This window comes from Dichomitus squalens, assembly GCF_000275845.1.
Source record: "Dichomitus squalens LYAD-421 SS1 unplaced genomic scaffold DICSQscaffold_19, whole genome shotgun sequence".
Classification (NCBI taxonomy): domain Eukaryota; kingdom Fungi; phylum Basidiomycota; class Agaricomycetes; order Polyporales; family Polyporaceae; genus Dichomitus; species Dichomitus squalens.
The window spans coordinates 476749-491371 of NW_006766901.1; the positions used below are offsets into that span (position 1 = coordinate 476749).

Consider the following 14623-nt stretch of genomic DNA (forward strand, 5'->3'; position numbering starts at 1 on the left):
AGTTGTTGAGTCCATATGCGCAGGCGTCGACGGACGAGCGGTTCATTCAGAGACTGTCAGCGGCAATGTCGTTTCCAAATCAGGTTCACGCTCCGGTAGTATCTGGCCCAGCGGGGTTTGAAGTAGATAATCCTGTCGCTGCGTGGCTGCTCGCAACTAATTCTCAAGCCATGTTTTTTGTGTTGCGGGCCATCATGATCCATCTGCTCAGTAGTCCCCTAAGCCGTGGGCACTTCTACTACTTGCTAAGCCAATCCTACATCGCGACGTTAACCTCATGCACGTCCGGGTCTATCTCAGCCAAATGTCATAGTTCGCCAAACCCTCATCGACTGCGAACACGACCGGTCGATGAATGAATCCTTCAGTACGTATATATCTTATGCTGGGCTCGCCCACTTCCTTCGGTCGCAGCTCGTCCTGTCTTTGATGCTCCGTCATTGGCACCCGCAAGTAGCTCTCACTAGCGCTTTTGTGCCGCGTCAAGTGCAGGATTGCAAACCACTATAACACTCGGAAGTTGGCTGCCGTATGCCTCTGTGACATATGAATGGCAGAGGAGTATAAATAGTTGGAGGCGTTTGCTGTTCGTCATCATATCCAGTTAGCCCTCCTATCTACACGCAGAGAACCGGCACATAACCCCCTCTGCATTCGCCTCCGCAAAGTCCAGCGTGATGTCCTAAGGAAGGCAGTTCACCTTCTACGACCACGTCGGCGGCCTTAAGCCCTTCTCTCTTCCCTGTCTGTCACGGATTGATTGATGTTTTCCTAAAATGCTTCCTTGCTTCGCGTTCGCCAAGGGCGAGCAGAAGGCCCTACTAGAGTACACCAAGTACTACTACTCCGGACGCATCCCGGCGCTCATTGATCACCACAACGGCGACTTCGTGATCTGGAAGTCGGCCATCCTTCTCTACCTCACGGGCAATGACGACACCGAGGAGCGCGTGCGTTACCGACGACAAGGAGAGGCATACGTTCATCCAATGACTGCCGCTCTTCCGCACATGTGCTAAGGACGAAGAAGCTAGAAGCCGGTTTCTGGTGCGTGCTGCGGTAGAGCTGCTGACTTCGTCGAGAACCTACTACACTGATATGGCGAGCGATCGAGCTGGTCTGTTCCATTTCCAGCAGGGATACCTGACTGATCTTGATCGAACTCAAACTTCTGTCTGGTATTAAGAGGGCCCCCCAGACGGCGCAGCGTCATGCCTCAGTACTCAGTCGCCATGCTCAGAACCCTTGAGTACGAGTACACTCCCCACACAGTCGACAATCGCCCGACCGCGGCTGCTGCGCTTCTGGAGAGGCGGCATGTCCAGGTGCTTGCAGACTTGAATGAGTTAAAGCGAAAGGTCAGTGCTAAGATCTGATACAGCCTCATTCTCGCCTGGTGCGGCTCATGAAATAGCTCACATCATACGTCTCCTGTAGGGCTGGAGCGAGGAAAGCCTCCACGGTCACTTCAGCCGACAGCGCAATATAGCGGACAGGCCTAACCATCAAACCGAGAAATTCTGGTTTGGAATGATGAAGAAAGGTATGGAAGAGTTGGACGCCGCCACCGGCATTCTATCTTCCAATCACCGTGGTCAATTACACTTCCTCGATGTCTGGTATGTTGTTGTCATGCACTGGCCGTAAGCTATGACGCTCATCGTACGTTTTCACCATCATGTCGGTTAGTTGTGCCCCTGGCGGATTCAGCTCCTATGTACTGGGACGGAAGCCCTTCGCCCGCGGAGTTGGGATTTCACTGCCGGTCTCCTCCGGGGGTCATGGATTCAAGCTCGAACCCTATTTCCGTGCCCACTACGACCTCATCGAAAAAGATATATTGGAGTATGACCATGCCCTCCACGATCAATCCGACTCTCCGGCAAGATTCCCTGAGACGATGTCCCAACGATTCGACCTTGTCATTGTTGACGGACATGCCTTGCGGACCTATCTAGCTCCATTTCCTTATGAACCTTCCGCGGACGACCTTGAAAGCGCACATCATTCATACCGTGGCCGCCTCATTATCTCTCAGCTCATCATTGCCCTCGAAGCAGTTCGCCCTGGAGGGACCATCGTCATGCGTCTGTCCCATATTGAGTCCTTCCCCGCCACGCCCATTCTGTATCTCCTCGACATGCTGTCGGACACCCTTGTCGTGCATAAGCCTCGTTCCATGCACGCCTACCGCGCAACTTTCTACGTGGTAGCCAAGGGTGTCGCGCCTGCCCGAGTTGCGGGGCAGCAAGCTCATTACTTGGCGGGGTTGAGGCGTCTCTGGGCCGAGCTTAGCTGTGGTGGCTCGAGCGGACGCGGGAGGCAAATGGTTAATGGAGACCTGGATTTTATCGTCACCACCAGCCAGATCCTGGACAGTTACGTGGATAGGCTGGTAGAACTTGGTCGTGAGGTGTGGCAGACACAGCTGGACGCGTTACGCACATTCTTGGAGAGAAAGGGTATTCGGTGAAGGAGTCTAGACTGCGGTTATGTTGACCCAACGAGCGCGATCATATTGTCTAATGAGGGCTCTTGCCGATACAGATGTCGCTCTGGACTCGGTTGCAATGAAACATACTGTAATACTTAGCTTGCAGTAGAACATTGGAATAAGTGTGATGTATACGACTCTATTTGGGGGGTCCACGCGGGCCATCCTGGATAAATCCTGAAGAATGCGCTCGGCAGATGCAGTCGTCAGCAGTCGTTATCCAGTACTTACCGTGATGGCGGTCAAGAAGCAGTTTCGTCCCTTCGAATAGGTCCAAAAGACAAATGATGGAAACCTAGGTACTCACCCTGACCTTCCAAGACATAGATCATCGACGACCGGCGGGGATATGTAGAACGAAATGCATTCATCTCCGCAATCGGAACCACTCGGGTATAGCCCGCCACAATCTCTCCCGCTCTCTAGCAGCCCACGCCTCCAGCGCATGCGCGCACGCTACACAGTCCGCAAACTCAGCACTCTTCAGCTGCCCCAGCTCCTCAGCGACATACAACGGGTCCGCACACCCGCGTTCGCGATCGAACAAGTAGTGCTGCGTAGCGAGCTCGACCAGCTCGCCCAAGTCAGCCCGGCACGCTGCCGGGGTGACGCACACGGCGCGGCGCGGGGAGCGGGCGACTTCCCTGCTTATCCCAGCCGCGCCGCCTCCCCCCTGTGGGGTCCCAAGTATCCCCGTAGCAACGGCGTGCTGTCCGGAAGACCGTGAGCGGCGGTGAGACGTGTGCTCTGACGAGGCGTATTCCATGTCCTGGATGAGTGCGGTGACGGCGTGTTGTGCGGCTTCCTTGCCGAGCGTGAGGCGCTGAAGGTCGGCGGGAGCGAGGGTATACGAGAGGGAGGGCTCGGGAGGTGTGGGAGGCTCGAGGGGGTCTCCGGGGGCGGGCTCGAAGATCTGGGCGAAGCTGTATCGCGAGAGCTCGTAGAACGCGGCTGGGAGGAGCTCGTCCGCGTCTATCTCGCGTGCGAGATTGATTACGGCCTGTTCGAGGGGATGATAGCACGTACGTGCATACGATGGATTTAGCGATGGAAAAATGTAAGACAGTAGGTATCACTGACGATTGGGTGTGGATATCGGCTGCCGCGTGGCTGTCCGGTTTCCGCTTCATGCAGGCGGGCGAGGTCCTCTCGCAGATCCCAACCCTTCAAGGTTGAAGGCCATGCCGTACGTATATGGGCGAGGGCCTTCTCGCGAGTGGTCTCCTCGATGAGGTATTTGCTAGACAGACGCAGGATACTAGATAGCGTCACGAAGTCGCGACGATCGTGGCTGCCAAAGTTCCTATCGTGACAGATGATGTCAGTTGATACCAATCAAGCCGACGTGGGTGAGAAGCCGACGAGCTATGCAACTAGAGCCCGTCCGTCCCGGGTTTATAGGGTGGAGACGTAGGGAGCATAGAAGCACACTGGGAAGTTGTCTGAAGGTAAACTCAGACTGCGCCCCCGGTCCCGTGAACGCTCATCGGTTGGTGCCGATTGATAACAATATGTCAAGTGGTCATGGGAAGTGGGTTCGGAACTACGACGAAGGCAGGATGGCAGCAAGCGTGCATTGGATGATAAGAAACACTCGACACGTACGGACCGTCATATATGACCTTCACGAGGTTCGCCACATCCTCCGGAAAGTCGTACATATCTAAGACTGGACAACCCTCCAAATATTGCGCGTTGGACCCGGCGGTGCACTCGGGCTGTGCTAGAGAGAACAAGTCGCGAAAGAACGCAGATTTGCGAGAGAGTTGAGATATGTGTACACGGAAGAGAACTGAATGAGCGCGGAGGATGAGGGAGCCGTCGGAGAACCAGAACTCGGGATGTTTCGTGAGTAGACCTTCTGTGAGCTGTGCCTCCAGAGATTCAGATGTCATAAGTGACCCAGCAGCGACTAGGAATACATGAAGCAGAAGTAATTGCCCAGAGATATGAGGGATTGGGTGAAAAGGCAAGGTCGCCTGAGGTGGGCGTAACGAGACAAGACTCAAGGCTTGATGTCGCAGGAGTCGGTCGAAGACATTGCAGGGATCGTGGACAGTGGAGGCGGTTTAGAAGCATGTCTCTGTTAGTATATCGGTTAGTACACGCGCCTGTCATTGTACCGACCGCGCGAAAGCGGGGTTCGACTCCCCGACAGAGAGATGTAGACGGTCTTTACCGCATGTTTTTTTTTGGTCTTTGCTTGTCCCATGGCATGTTGCGTTCATTGATCTCAGGGTACGTCCGTGTAGGCTATGTACTCTCTGTATCTGCGGTAGGCAGAAACTGTTCATCAGATGCATGTTATGGCCATGAGCGCGATGCCGCCTTCTCAAACACCGACGCCTCGCCGTCGCCATGCCGCTCCTTCGCGGCCCGGCCGGAAGCTGCATCCGGCGAATGCGACCAGGAACGCGGGATGTGGGGTAGACCGGCTTTAAATGATGCCGTTCTGCTGTTTCCCCGCAATCTTGATCCAACGGCCCGCCCTGCACCAAGCGCGTGCCCGTCCTACATACATAAATATGTAGTCGCGCACATGTCAGGTCCGTCGACGGCCCTCCTCGCCGCCTCCACCTCTCTGCTTCTCTCCCTCTGGTCTCCGACCGACGACTTGCTGACGTCTCCGTCAAGCGTTTCAACAAGATGGGCAAGTTGGGCAGGTTTCAGAACATCCGAGTCTATTGTGCGTCCATTGTTATCCCCAGCGGAGAGCCTCGGGTTCACTAGCCCTTGCAATATCACAGGGCTCGCATTAATCGCCTACTGGGGTATCGTGTTATTTGGATATGATACGTACGTCGCAGTCCTACCCGGTGTCTTGCAAGCCATGTCTCAACCGTTGTCTTCCTGCCGTACCTCCAGCGGAGTTGGTGGAGGAGTGGTCTCCCAAGACTACTTCAAGTCCCACTTTGGCATCGAACATGCCGGGGTGACCGACAAGAAAAAGTCCAACAACGTGAGCTCCAACGTCGTCTCCGTCCTCCAAGCCGGCGCATTTTTCGGTGCTTTAGGCAGTGCACCTCTGTCAGGTACGCTTCCCCATCCAGCGTCCTACTAGTCCAAGCGCCTATGCGGGCCACCAGCTCGGAGAGTTCGAAACTTGCTGTAGGCTCCAATCGCCATCAGCGTTATTCCACCAGCGGGGTGGCTATGTGCCCCACTGTGCGTCTTTGCGCTTGCAATAGGGAGACCTTTGCCTTTCACGTCTCCCTTTTGCGCCTCCTCTGCATAGTGATACTTGGCGCGTCTGCGGTGATACTGCGAGTCAGTACAGGCGATGATTCGCTGACTACCATCTATTTGTAGCCGCTATCGGCAGGAGGTGGTCACTGTTCCTCTGGACGATAGTCTTCGCGGTGGGGGCTGTACGTTTACGTCTTCCTCGCCTCCGTTCCGTGCTTGCCGCTGATGGATTACATACCACCATGACGTTTTGTGTGAACGTTTCACCTCCAGATCTTGCAAACCATCGCCGGGGGCTCACGCGGGCTCGGATACATCTATGCGGGAAGAGTCGTCGCCGGTTTGGGCATTGGCGCGATATCCGCGGTCGCGCCCGCGTACGTCTCCGAATGCTCGCCCAAGGAAGTCCGCGGCCGGATCACGGGCCTGTTCCAGATCATGGTCGCCGTCGGCGTCATGCTCTCGTACTTCATCAACTGTGCGTGTGTCCCTCCTGTGTATTTCACCCCTGGGATCTACGGAGCTGACGTGCGCCGGGAAACGGAATCCGGGGGACAGTGGGCATCAGCCTGCACATCAAGACCGGCTACGCGGTCTGGCGGATACCATTCGGCTTTCAGCTCGTCCCTGCAGGCCTTATGGCGTTCGGGCTGCTCACCGTGAGGGAGTCCCCCCGATGGCTCGCGTCCAAGGGCCGCACTGACGAGGCACTCGCCAACCTCGCGCACTTCCGCCGCCTCGACCCGGACGACGTCCGCGTGCGCGAGGAGATGGCGGAGATCGAGGCCGCGATCGAGGAGGAGCGCGAGGCGCGAAAGGGCTTGGGCGCGAAGGAGGCGTTCTTGGGCAAGGGGAACTTCATCCGGTTCGTGATCGCCGCGGTCATTTTCTTGCTGCAGCAGTGGAGCGGGCAGAACTCGGTCGGGTACTACGCGCCGCAGATCTTCAGCTCGGTGAGTCGGTGCCCAGGGGGGGCCTGCGGGAGAGAGCGCTGACCTTGGTGGCGTCGCGAATCGCGCAGATTGGCTATACGGGCACATCGAACTCGCTGCTCGCGTCCGGAATCTACGGCATCGTCAAGGTCGTCGCCACCGCGCTCTTTGTGTTCTTCCTCGTGGACTCGCTCGGCCGCAAGTTCTCGCTCTTCATCTCCTCGATGGGCATGGGCATCCTCTTCTTCATCATCGGGGCGCTCCTCAAGAGCTTCCCACCGCCCGCGGCGGGCTCGGGCGCGGACCCTCCCCCCGCGAGCAAGGCCATGGCCGCGATGCTATACATCTACGTCTGCTTCTACTCTATGGGCTGGGGACCACTTCCGTGAGTATGACCTACAGCTGTATGCAGTGCAGGATGGTTCGCTGACCCTCCGATCGTCGTCTTGGGCGAGACTAGATGGGTGTACGTTTCCGACATTTTTCCGACGAGGACGCGACACTATGGCCTCGCTGTCGCTAGTGCTTCGCAGTGGCTATTCAGTAAGTTTGGATTCCTGCCACTTTTTCACGTCCCTATTCAGTCTTGCTATCGCGCTGCGCGACGCTCCCGACTGAAAGGGCCCGGGAAATTCTCAAGGGCGCTGCCGATTATCAGCTTTCTCGACATGATACTCGGACTTGACTAACCATGACATTCCACCAGACTTCGTTGTTGCAAAGGTCACGCCTACGCTCGAGACCGATTTGGGGTACGAACTCTTCCTGATGTTCGCGACGATCAACATCGGCGGTATGGCCGTGTTCTCGCTGTGGGTGCCCCTTCGTCCCTCGGTCTTGCTAATAACACGCACACTGACCTCGCGCCACCCCTATCCTTCCGCGGACACATACGCGTGCGGGTACAGGCTCATTCCCGAGACGAAAGGGCGCAGTTTGGAGGAGATGGACATCATCTTCGGGACGGTGCAGGAGGACAAGCGGAGGGCGGACATCGAGGCGCAAGCGCGCGGTAAGTCATTGCTTCTGTTGGTCCCGCCGTCAGCGACGCGGATCCCGGGGTGGGATGTGGAGGCTGACGGGAGGGTTCGTTCGTTGATTCGCAGTCCTCGGAAACGAAGACGTCTCATCAGCACAGTCCGTCGAGCAGAAGGTGTAAGGAGCTTCGAGTCGTCTTTAGGTTCGCGTGAGGAGATGAGGACGTCATGTGGTGAGGTCGCCGAGGGTTATGTTATAACGAGTACATTAGCAAGCTCCGTAGGAGGGAAGGCAGGAGTGTCCGGGCTGCGAGTTCGCGGTGGTGGATGTAATGTGCTTAGTATGTTCGATTGATGTATTTGCACGGACCAGTGCTGGCTCCAAAGCATCAGGCCTGATAACACAGTCGTCTTGTCCCATTGAAGGCGTGCTTCTGTAAGTGTATGCCTCTGTAGTGTATGCCTCTGTCAGGGTATGCCTCTGTCAGGGTATGCCTCTGTAGTGTATGCCTCTGTAGTGTATGCCTCTGTCAGGGTACGCCTCTGTCAGTGTATTGGTTGGTACACCGGCGCATCCTCAGCCAACGACTCCCATATTTGGCGGATAAGGAAAGTGCGGATGATCGAGAGAGTGACGGCCACTGATCGTCACCGCTGCGTCATGACCACCCAGTATATGAACCAGGAGACTCACCTTCGCGTCCTCCAGCAATCCCTCTTTCGCGAACACCCCAGTCTAACATGTCGTCTTCAGTCACCGGCTCTTCCATGGCCAACAACCAAATCCGAGGCCACAAAGTAAGCAAATGCTCTACGTGGACTATGAGCGAGCGAGGGCGCTGACTGATGTTGTCTAGGCCGCTATCAACAACCCCAAAGTGTCTGAGGATGCCAAGGAGCGCTCCCGTCAGGCGATGGAGGAGCTCAGTCAAACAGATGAGGCCAAGTACATCAGCGAGGGCCTGCAGGAGCAGAAGGACCCCGTCCGCCAGAACGCTGGCTACAAGGCTACACTGAGCAGTACGTATGATCTTGATCTAGGATATCTGGGAAGCTATGGCACTTACACGCGGGTGCGGTAGACCCTCAAGTCAGCGAGGAGGCGAAGCAGCACGCTCGCGAGGTACTCGAGGAGAGCGATGCCTTGTAGAGCTCCCAGCACACCGGCCTCGTTGTAGCATATGTCCTTTATGGTCGTGTACGATACTGTATAATCGTGAATCGGATCGTTGGACGCATGATTGCATACGGTTTGACGTGGATTCGAGTCGTCACCCCTGTCCGACAGGTCGGTCACCACCCCCACGCAAATGGTCGAAATGATCGAGTCCGCAATGAACGAGGCGGAACTCCAACAGGGACAGACTCTACTGAGCACTCAACTGCAATGAGGGGGCTGGATGAGCTTTACCTTAGCATCCTCGAGGCAGCGTTGAGATATGACGGCCCTATGCCAGTCAGTCTAGTCGGTGCTTGGCTGCAAATATGGCTCTTCTCCACGAATCGAGGACACAACGGGTGCTGGATGAGCTCACGCGCGTTTCGAACCAGGAGTCGCGATTTGTATAGGCCGTCTTCGCTGTCATCTGCGACCCAAGGAAGCCGAACGTCCCGTTGTGCGCAATACACTCGACCCTGGCTTAATGTCTCCTCGGTCCAAAGCGCTGCACGAACCCGTGGTGTGTTGTTGACGCGAGCCGTCAGCACGCTCACCTTACCGAGGGCTGTCTCGAGACGCTTTAAAGTCTGAAGACTTGTCAGCGGATACCAGCGCTCATGAAGCGGACGTACCGGACCTGGGAAAACGATGATCAAGCACGTTCCGGGGCATGTGCGATGCGCGTGCATCCATTGAGCTCAGCACTTCCCTGTGGTTTGACAGCGATTCCGTATGCGATTGCGGGGACTCGGACGGACTCCTCAACCGCTTCGCGAACACCAAGGTGCCGCAATTTTCCATTGGAGACGCTGAGGTACATGGTCGGCTGGACGTCGCAGCCAAAGGGTCGATATTGCGCAAGACTGTCTTGAGATACGCGTATCTGTTCGTCGATGCAGAAGTCTGATAATTAGCTGACATCGATATCCGGATCGCAGTGGCACAACCAGGGTCTGGGGGCGCCTTTGTGTGAAATGCGGCAGCTGCCCACGGGTGATCACAGATCTTCGAGACGTGCCCATATCGCGTTCATTTAGCTCGTGTTCGAGCAGACCGCCGACTGATATAGAGCTGAGTAAGGGGCCGACGTTAGCGGTTCCTTGTCGTGCATGCGTCCGCCGCCCAACCGGGCAGAAGAACGAAGGGTGTACATGTGTCGGCGATAGAAAGAGCAAGGGATAGCTTCAGAACTCCGCTTGTACTCCGCTGACTGAGTACTGTCCAGCGCTCCGGACAACATGACAAAGTTCCACTTCCTTCCTATCATAAGTCACCTCTCTCCTTGTCTGCAATAAACCTACCTCGAGATCTTTACGCCATGCGCACGAAACAGTGCTATTCAGTACTCAGTAGCCATTGAGCCCATGTGACGAAGTGCCATTTACACCCGAAGGCTGCTTTCCACATGCCGACGCTTAGGCAATCAACGTCTTTCACCTTGAGGCAACGTCCACCAACATGTTCCACTCCCGGCCTCCTGGCTCCCAGCGTCCGATGGCGTTCCTCCTGGAGCCGACGTGACGAGATGTAGGGTACATGCACAAGGTTCAGCGAAAGGCAGTAATTATCGTATGTTCTTGCGCACAATGATCTTATAGAGTGATACCCCGCATGTACAAACTTTTCCCTTCTCTGTGCTTAGATTCTCTGTAGCCGAGATTGCGCTACAGGTTCGTGTACCACGCACATGGAAAGTCTTGTGCTTGCCCTGATATGCTATGTAAGCTCAAAGACATTACGTCCCTTCGTGTGAGTGTGTCTAGGCCGTTGCGAGCGCGTCTGAGCTGTTGATCGTCACATTGTCAGGAATATCTGGGGTGGCACACAACCGCCGCAATTGCCACTCCCGTGTGACGAATTAAGCATCCTGCATATTTGCCTCGCTGCCCTGTAAGAATCTATACTAACATGGCTCAGATTTCCATGCGTCGGCTGAGACGCGTTCGGTACCAATCCACCATCAGCCTAGTACTGTTAGCCCAGAGCCAGGGTAGTGTCCGGTGGCAAAGTGGAAGTCGTTTGTCTCCGACGGCGCCAGACCCTGCCCTCATTGACGTGAGTTTCGAGCTTCCATTCATCGCGCAATGTCTTTTGGAACGCCCTTATCAACTCTGCCCCGCTAACCGGCCTCGCTCGTCTCCCATGTTCACACTCGTGGGGGTGGACGATGTGCAATGTGTACTCGTTTCTAGCGCCTCGCGTTTCTGCAGTTCATATATCTTATTGCTACGCTGAACGATTATGCTAGTGTACCTTCGACATCAGATATCACCATGAACTGTTGCTTATGCAGTTCTGGACAGGCCAATGCGAAGGCCGACGCTGTTCTGAAAGGTGCTCGACTGATCCTGACGACTAGCCAGAACGTCACTTCCATGGTCCCGATCCCGGGCATTGGCCCCATCACTACCATTTTGATAGCTCTCATAGACAAACTTACGGTACGAAGCTCGTGTCCCGAGGTGATGCGAGTTGCCGTCTTCCAACCACTTACCATGGTTCTTTGCAGGAGATGAGGTCGAACCAACAAGGGTTCGAAGCCGTCTCGCGCGAGATCTCCCAGTTGGTCAACACCGTTGACAGGGCGGGCGAGAGAGTCATGAGCGAGTTTACGGGGATGCCAACCAGTGATCCGAGGCGTCTTGCGCTCGTCGATGGCCTACAAGGGTCTTCAAAACTGCAAGACCGAGTGAATAGGCTTTACACGTGAGTCAATCACAATCCTTGAGATATGAGCGTGGGTCGTGCTGACGGATACTTGCTGCCAGCACTCTCGCTGAACAGAAGACAAAGGCCGATAAGCTATATCAAGGAACCTGCTGGCTTCGTTGGTTCTATAGTACACGAGACGCAGCCATACTCACGGAGATCCGGCAAGGCATCGCGAATGCTAGGGAGTATTTCAAGGTGCGTAGCACAGTGGTGTCAGTAATGCCGTCTCCTGAAGACATCGGAGTCCAGCTGGAGTGTCAAGTGGCTATCGAAGCCTCGATTGAGGACGTCCTGGAGACGCTTGGGAGGATTGAGGTGACGGTCAATGCCATCAAGGTCGATGTTACGGTCAGTTAGACTTTCCTGAGGGAGAGAGCACAACTTGACGTCTTGAAAGAAAGAAAATGCCATCAACGCAGTGGATAGTGAGCGAACACATCCCACCAACCAATCTTCGTCCCCAAACTGACAAGATGCCTTCACTTAGGGGATGAGAGGATCCTGGAAGCACTCCCGCACGCGGATGCAAGCTACCGCGCGGCAGTCAACGCGATGAAGAACAGCTTCATACAGGGAACACGTGCTGAACTCTTCGACGCAATGGACGAATGGATCGAGGGGCGTAATAGGGCATCGGCAGGAAAAGCTATATGCATACTAACCGGCGGCGCGGGCACTGGCAAGTCCACAATCGCTTCGGAGTTCGCACGACGACGCGACGACGCAGGCGACTACGGAGCGTCGTTCTTCTTTGTCCGCGGCGTAGCGGACCTGGACTCCACGAGGCTCGTCTTCCCGACAATTGCATACCAGCTCGCTCACTCGCAAGCTGCTGTTCGACCTCACATCGTCACCGCTGCTCGTGAGCACCTAAAGAGGGGCAAAAACCAGCAGATGAAGTACGAGGCTCCGAATCTTCTACATCGACCTGTTCACGACCTGGACCCTCGGCATCCCCGTATGTTCCTTGTCGTTGACGCCGTAGACGAGTGCTCAGAGGAGGCGCGGACTCTTGTACCTGAAATGCTCGACCTGCTTCTCGCCAGTGTACGCGAGGCCCGGTTTCCTCTTCGGATTTTCCTCACAACTCGCCCAAACTCCTTGGTTGAAGACAAGCTTCGCAATTCGCAGTGGTCTCAACTCGTTCACAAGATTTCCCTTCACGATCTCTCTCCGGAGTCCGTTGAACGCGACATCGCGATCTTTGTCCGCGACAAGATCTCGAAGCTACCTGCAGGAGAAGCGCTCTTGCGAGATCAGCCTGAAGTGGCTCATCGCTTGGCTCACCGTGCTGGTGGCCTATTCATCTACGCGAAGACCGCTATGGATTTCCTCCATGATTACCCCGATTTCGTCGAAGACCGTTTGGACGACCTTCTCTCCGATGGCTCTTCGCAGTTTTCCGCGGCGCTCCAGCCTCTCGACGACTTATATCTCACTGTCCTAGAGATCGCGTTTCCATCCAAGGACCTGTCGCAGTCACCGCGCCTCCGTCGGCCTGTCGAGGCAACACTTGGTAGCCTGGCGGTCCTCCGCAACCCCCTGTCTCCCAGAGTTCTCGAGTCGTTGATCGGGGTTGCACGCAAGGACATCTGTTCAGTCCTGAATCGTCTCCGATCTGTCGTCCTCTATGACAATGAGAAGCCGGACGAACAGTTCCGCCCGATGCATGCAACATTTCCCCAGTTCTTGGTCGACCCGAATCGTTGCATGAGCCCATCCTACCGTGTTGACACGAAGCGCCAGCATGCTCGTCTGGCGAAGGGTTGCTTCCAAGCTCTCCTGACGCTGGAGCAGAATGTTTGTCAGCTCCCTGATCCAGCAGTGAATAAGGCTGCGATCCCAGACTTGACGAGACGTCTCGAGAGGCACGTCCCCGAGCATGTGCGCTACGCTTGCGTTCACTGGACGATGCATCTCGGAGAAGCGTGCGAGCTCGCTACAAGGCACGTCGGCAACGAATGCTATTGCAAAGACATGCTCGAGGCGTTGACATTGTTCGTGCGGACGAAGCTCAGGAACTGGATAGAGACGATGGGCTACATGGGGCGGCTGGATATGGTGGTGAAGGGGCTGGATATCGCTCGCGACTACCTGACGGTGTGTATTACCTCGTCCTCTGCTGATGTTATGGTCTAACGTGAGTTCCGTTGTAGTTTTCCCCTCAGTTTGAGGACCTAGACACACTCCTTGCGGATAGCCGTCAGCTCGTCGCAGACCACTACTGGGAGATAGAGGAATGCCCTCACGAAGTCCATCAGGCATCCAGCATGCCGGGTGGTTTCTTGCCTACGCTGAATCTCGGTAGGAGCTCCCGTAGACTGACCAAGAACGAGAAGCGGATCGAGCTCAAGCTCGACTACTGATCGGCGACTTCGTTGTGCCATGGCTCCAGTGGTCTTGGCGATGGCCTGTCGCGTAGTTGCTGCAGCATTGGGCTATGTTGTTACAAGATTGGAAGATATTTCTCTACACTACCAGCTTATGATGCGCATATCCTATCTGCAGCTTGCAATATGTAGCAGGGAGACAGTGCGTGCATCGAAATTCTGTGAAGCGTACAATTGGGTGTAGCCGTATCGGAGATTGGACACTTGATAGTAGTTTTGGACTCCGCAAGAGCGGAGGCGGTCATGCAGAGTCTTGTCGCTGAGCAGGCATGGGAACGAAAGCATATCACCTTCTGGTCTGTCCTGCTCGACGCAATGCATCTACCATGACATTTGTCCCGACGCAGCCTGGCTGTATCCGCATGCCTGATACATAGATACGCCCGTATGTCATCACAAATCGCTTCACCAGCCTCGCTACTGCATCATTGTTGACATCGTTGAGTATCTTTCCGTGAAAATTTCTTCAAATTGAATCTCTGCACTGATACTTACCCCGTCAGACGGGTCGGAGCAAGCATGCACTTGACGCCTTGATCCGTTTATGAAATATGCAACCAGTGGCTACCGAAGGTGCGTTTACATTCATCCCGAGCTGTCGGGCAGTAGGTCAGCGGATTCGGAGTGATGTAAAATGGCTCGCATAGCCCAAGCGAGCACGAGAAAATGAACATGCTTCTACAGCCGCGCAAGTACGTTTCCAGGTCGATCATGCGCCCTCAAGTCGGATCCGCCGTGGTATGTCTTGTCAATCCATTGAAGCTACTTATGTT

At 55.4% G+C, this 14623-nt stretch overlaps 5 protein-coding genes and 1 non-coding gene across 6 annotated transcripts; 5 read left to right on the forward strand and 1 right to left on the reverse strand.

Annotated features, from left to right (window-relative positions):
• Positions 1 to 1232: 1232 nt before the first annotated feature.
• Positions 1233 to 2473, forward strand: DICSQDRAFT_62765 (uncharacterized protein; the record flags this gene model as incomplete). The annotated part of the gene is made up of 3 exons (XM_007366695.1): positions 1233 to 1358; positions 1438 to 1619; positions 1690 to 2473. The coding sequence occupies 3 exons, from the start codon at positions 1233 to 1235 to the stop codon at positions 2471 to 2473; spliced, it is 1092 nt and encodes a 363-aa protein (XP_007366757.1).
• A 378-nt stretch (positions 2474 to 2851) lies between these two features.
• Positions 2852 to 4464, reverse strand: DICSQDRAFT_137425 (uncharacterized protein). Its single transcript, XM_007366696.1, has 3 exons — positions 4100 to 4464; positions 3575 to 3797; positions 2852 to 3494 (listed from the first exon to the last, which is right to left on the reverse strand). Exons 1-3 carry the CDS (start codon positions 4387 to 4389, stop codon positions 2862 to 2864), a joined length of 1146 nt encoding a protein of 381 aa, XP_007366758.1. The 5' UTR covers positions 4390 to 4464; the 3' UTR covers positions 2852 to 2861.
• A 110-nt stretch (positions 4465 to 4574) lies between these two features.
• Positions 4575 to 4656, forward strand: DICSQDRAFT_t107. The gene has a single exon. It is a non-coding gene; the product is annotated as a tRNA-Asp (tRNA).
• Positions 4657 to 5056: 400 nt separating this feature from the next.
• DICSQDRAFT_87813 (general substrate transporter) lies at positions 5057 to 7978 on the forward strand. Its single transcript, XM_007366697.1, has 11 exons — positions 5057 to 5180; positions 5242 to 5290; positions 5360 to 5526; positions 5804 to 5862; positions 5954 to 6158; positions 6239 to 6633; positions 6702 to 6997; positions 7073 to 7155; positions 7319 to 7424; positions 7521 to 7624; positions 7719 to 7978. Exons 1-11 carry the CDS (start codon positions 5141 to 5143, stop codon positions 7769 to 7771), a joined length of 1557 nt encoding a protein of 518 aa, XP_007366759.1. The 5' UTR covers positions 5057 to 5140; the 3' UTR covers positions 7772 to 7978.
• Positions 7979 to 8330: 352 nt separating this feature from the next.
• On the forward strand, positions 8331 to 8739 carry DICSQDRAFT_171061 (uncharacterized protein; the record flags this gene model as incomplete). The annotated part of the gene is made up of 3 exons (XM_007366698.1): positions 8331 to 8387; positions 8447 to 8609; positions 8672 to 8739. The coding sequence occupies 3 exons, from the start codon at positions 8331 to 8333 to the stop codon at positions 8737 to 8739; spliced, it is 288 nt and encodes a 95-aa protein (XP_007366760.1).
• A 2250-nt stretch (positions 8740 to 10989) lies between these two features.
• Positions 10990 to 13826, forward strand: DICSQDRAFT_171062 (uncharacterized protein; the record flags this gene model as incomplete). The annotated part of the gene is made up of 8 exons (XM_007366699.1): positions 10990 to 10995; positions 11052 to 11189; positions 11258 to 11454; positions 11517 to 11655; positions 11710 to 11808; positions 11858 to 11885; positions 11948 to 13560; positions 13617 to 13826. The coding sequence occupies 8 exons, from the start codon at positions 10990 to 10992 to the stop codon at positions 13824 to 13826; spliced, it is 2430 nt and encodes an 809-aa protein (XP_007366761.1).
• Between the last annotated feature and the right edge of the window lie 797 nt (positions 13827 to 14623).

What these genes read in the sequence shown, in the direction of transcription:
- DICSQDRAFT_87813 (XM_007366697.1), top strand. Translation starts at nt 5,141, where the DNA reads ATGGGCAAGTTGGGCAGGTTTCAGAACATCCGAGTCTATT. An exon ending in CGCCGCAGATCTTCAGCTCG is followed by an intron (nt 6,634 to 6,701) that starts GTGAGTCGGTGC and finishes CGAATCGCGCAG; the next exon opens with ATTGGCTATACGGGCACATC. An exon ending in GGTATGGCCGTGTTCTCGCT is followed by an intron (nt 7,425 to 7,520) that starts GTGGGTGCCCCT and finishes GTGCGGGTACAG; the next exon opens with GCTCATTCCCGAGACGAAAG.
- DICSQDRAFT_137425 (XM_007366696.1), bottom strand. Translation starts at nt 4,389, where the DNA reads ATGACATCTGAATCTCTGGAGGCACAGCTCACAGAAGGTCTACTCACG. An exon ending in AAGGTCATATATGACGGTCC is followed by an intron (nt 3,798 to 4,099) that starts GTACGTGTCGAG and finishes CTGTCACGATAG; the next exon opens with GAACTTTGGCAGCCACGATC. An exon ending in GCCGATATCCACACCCAATC is followed by an intron (nt 3,495 to 3,574) that starts GTCAGTGATACC and finishes CCCCTCGAACAG; the next exon opens with GCCGTAATCAATCTCGCACG.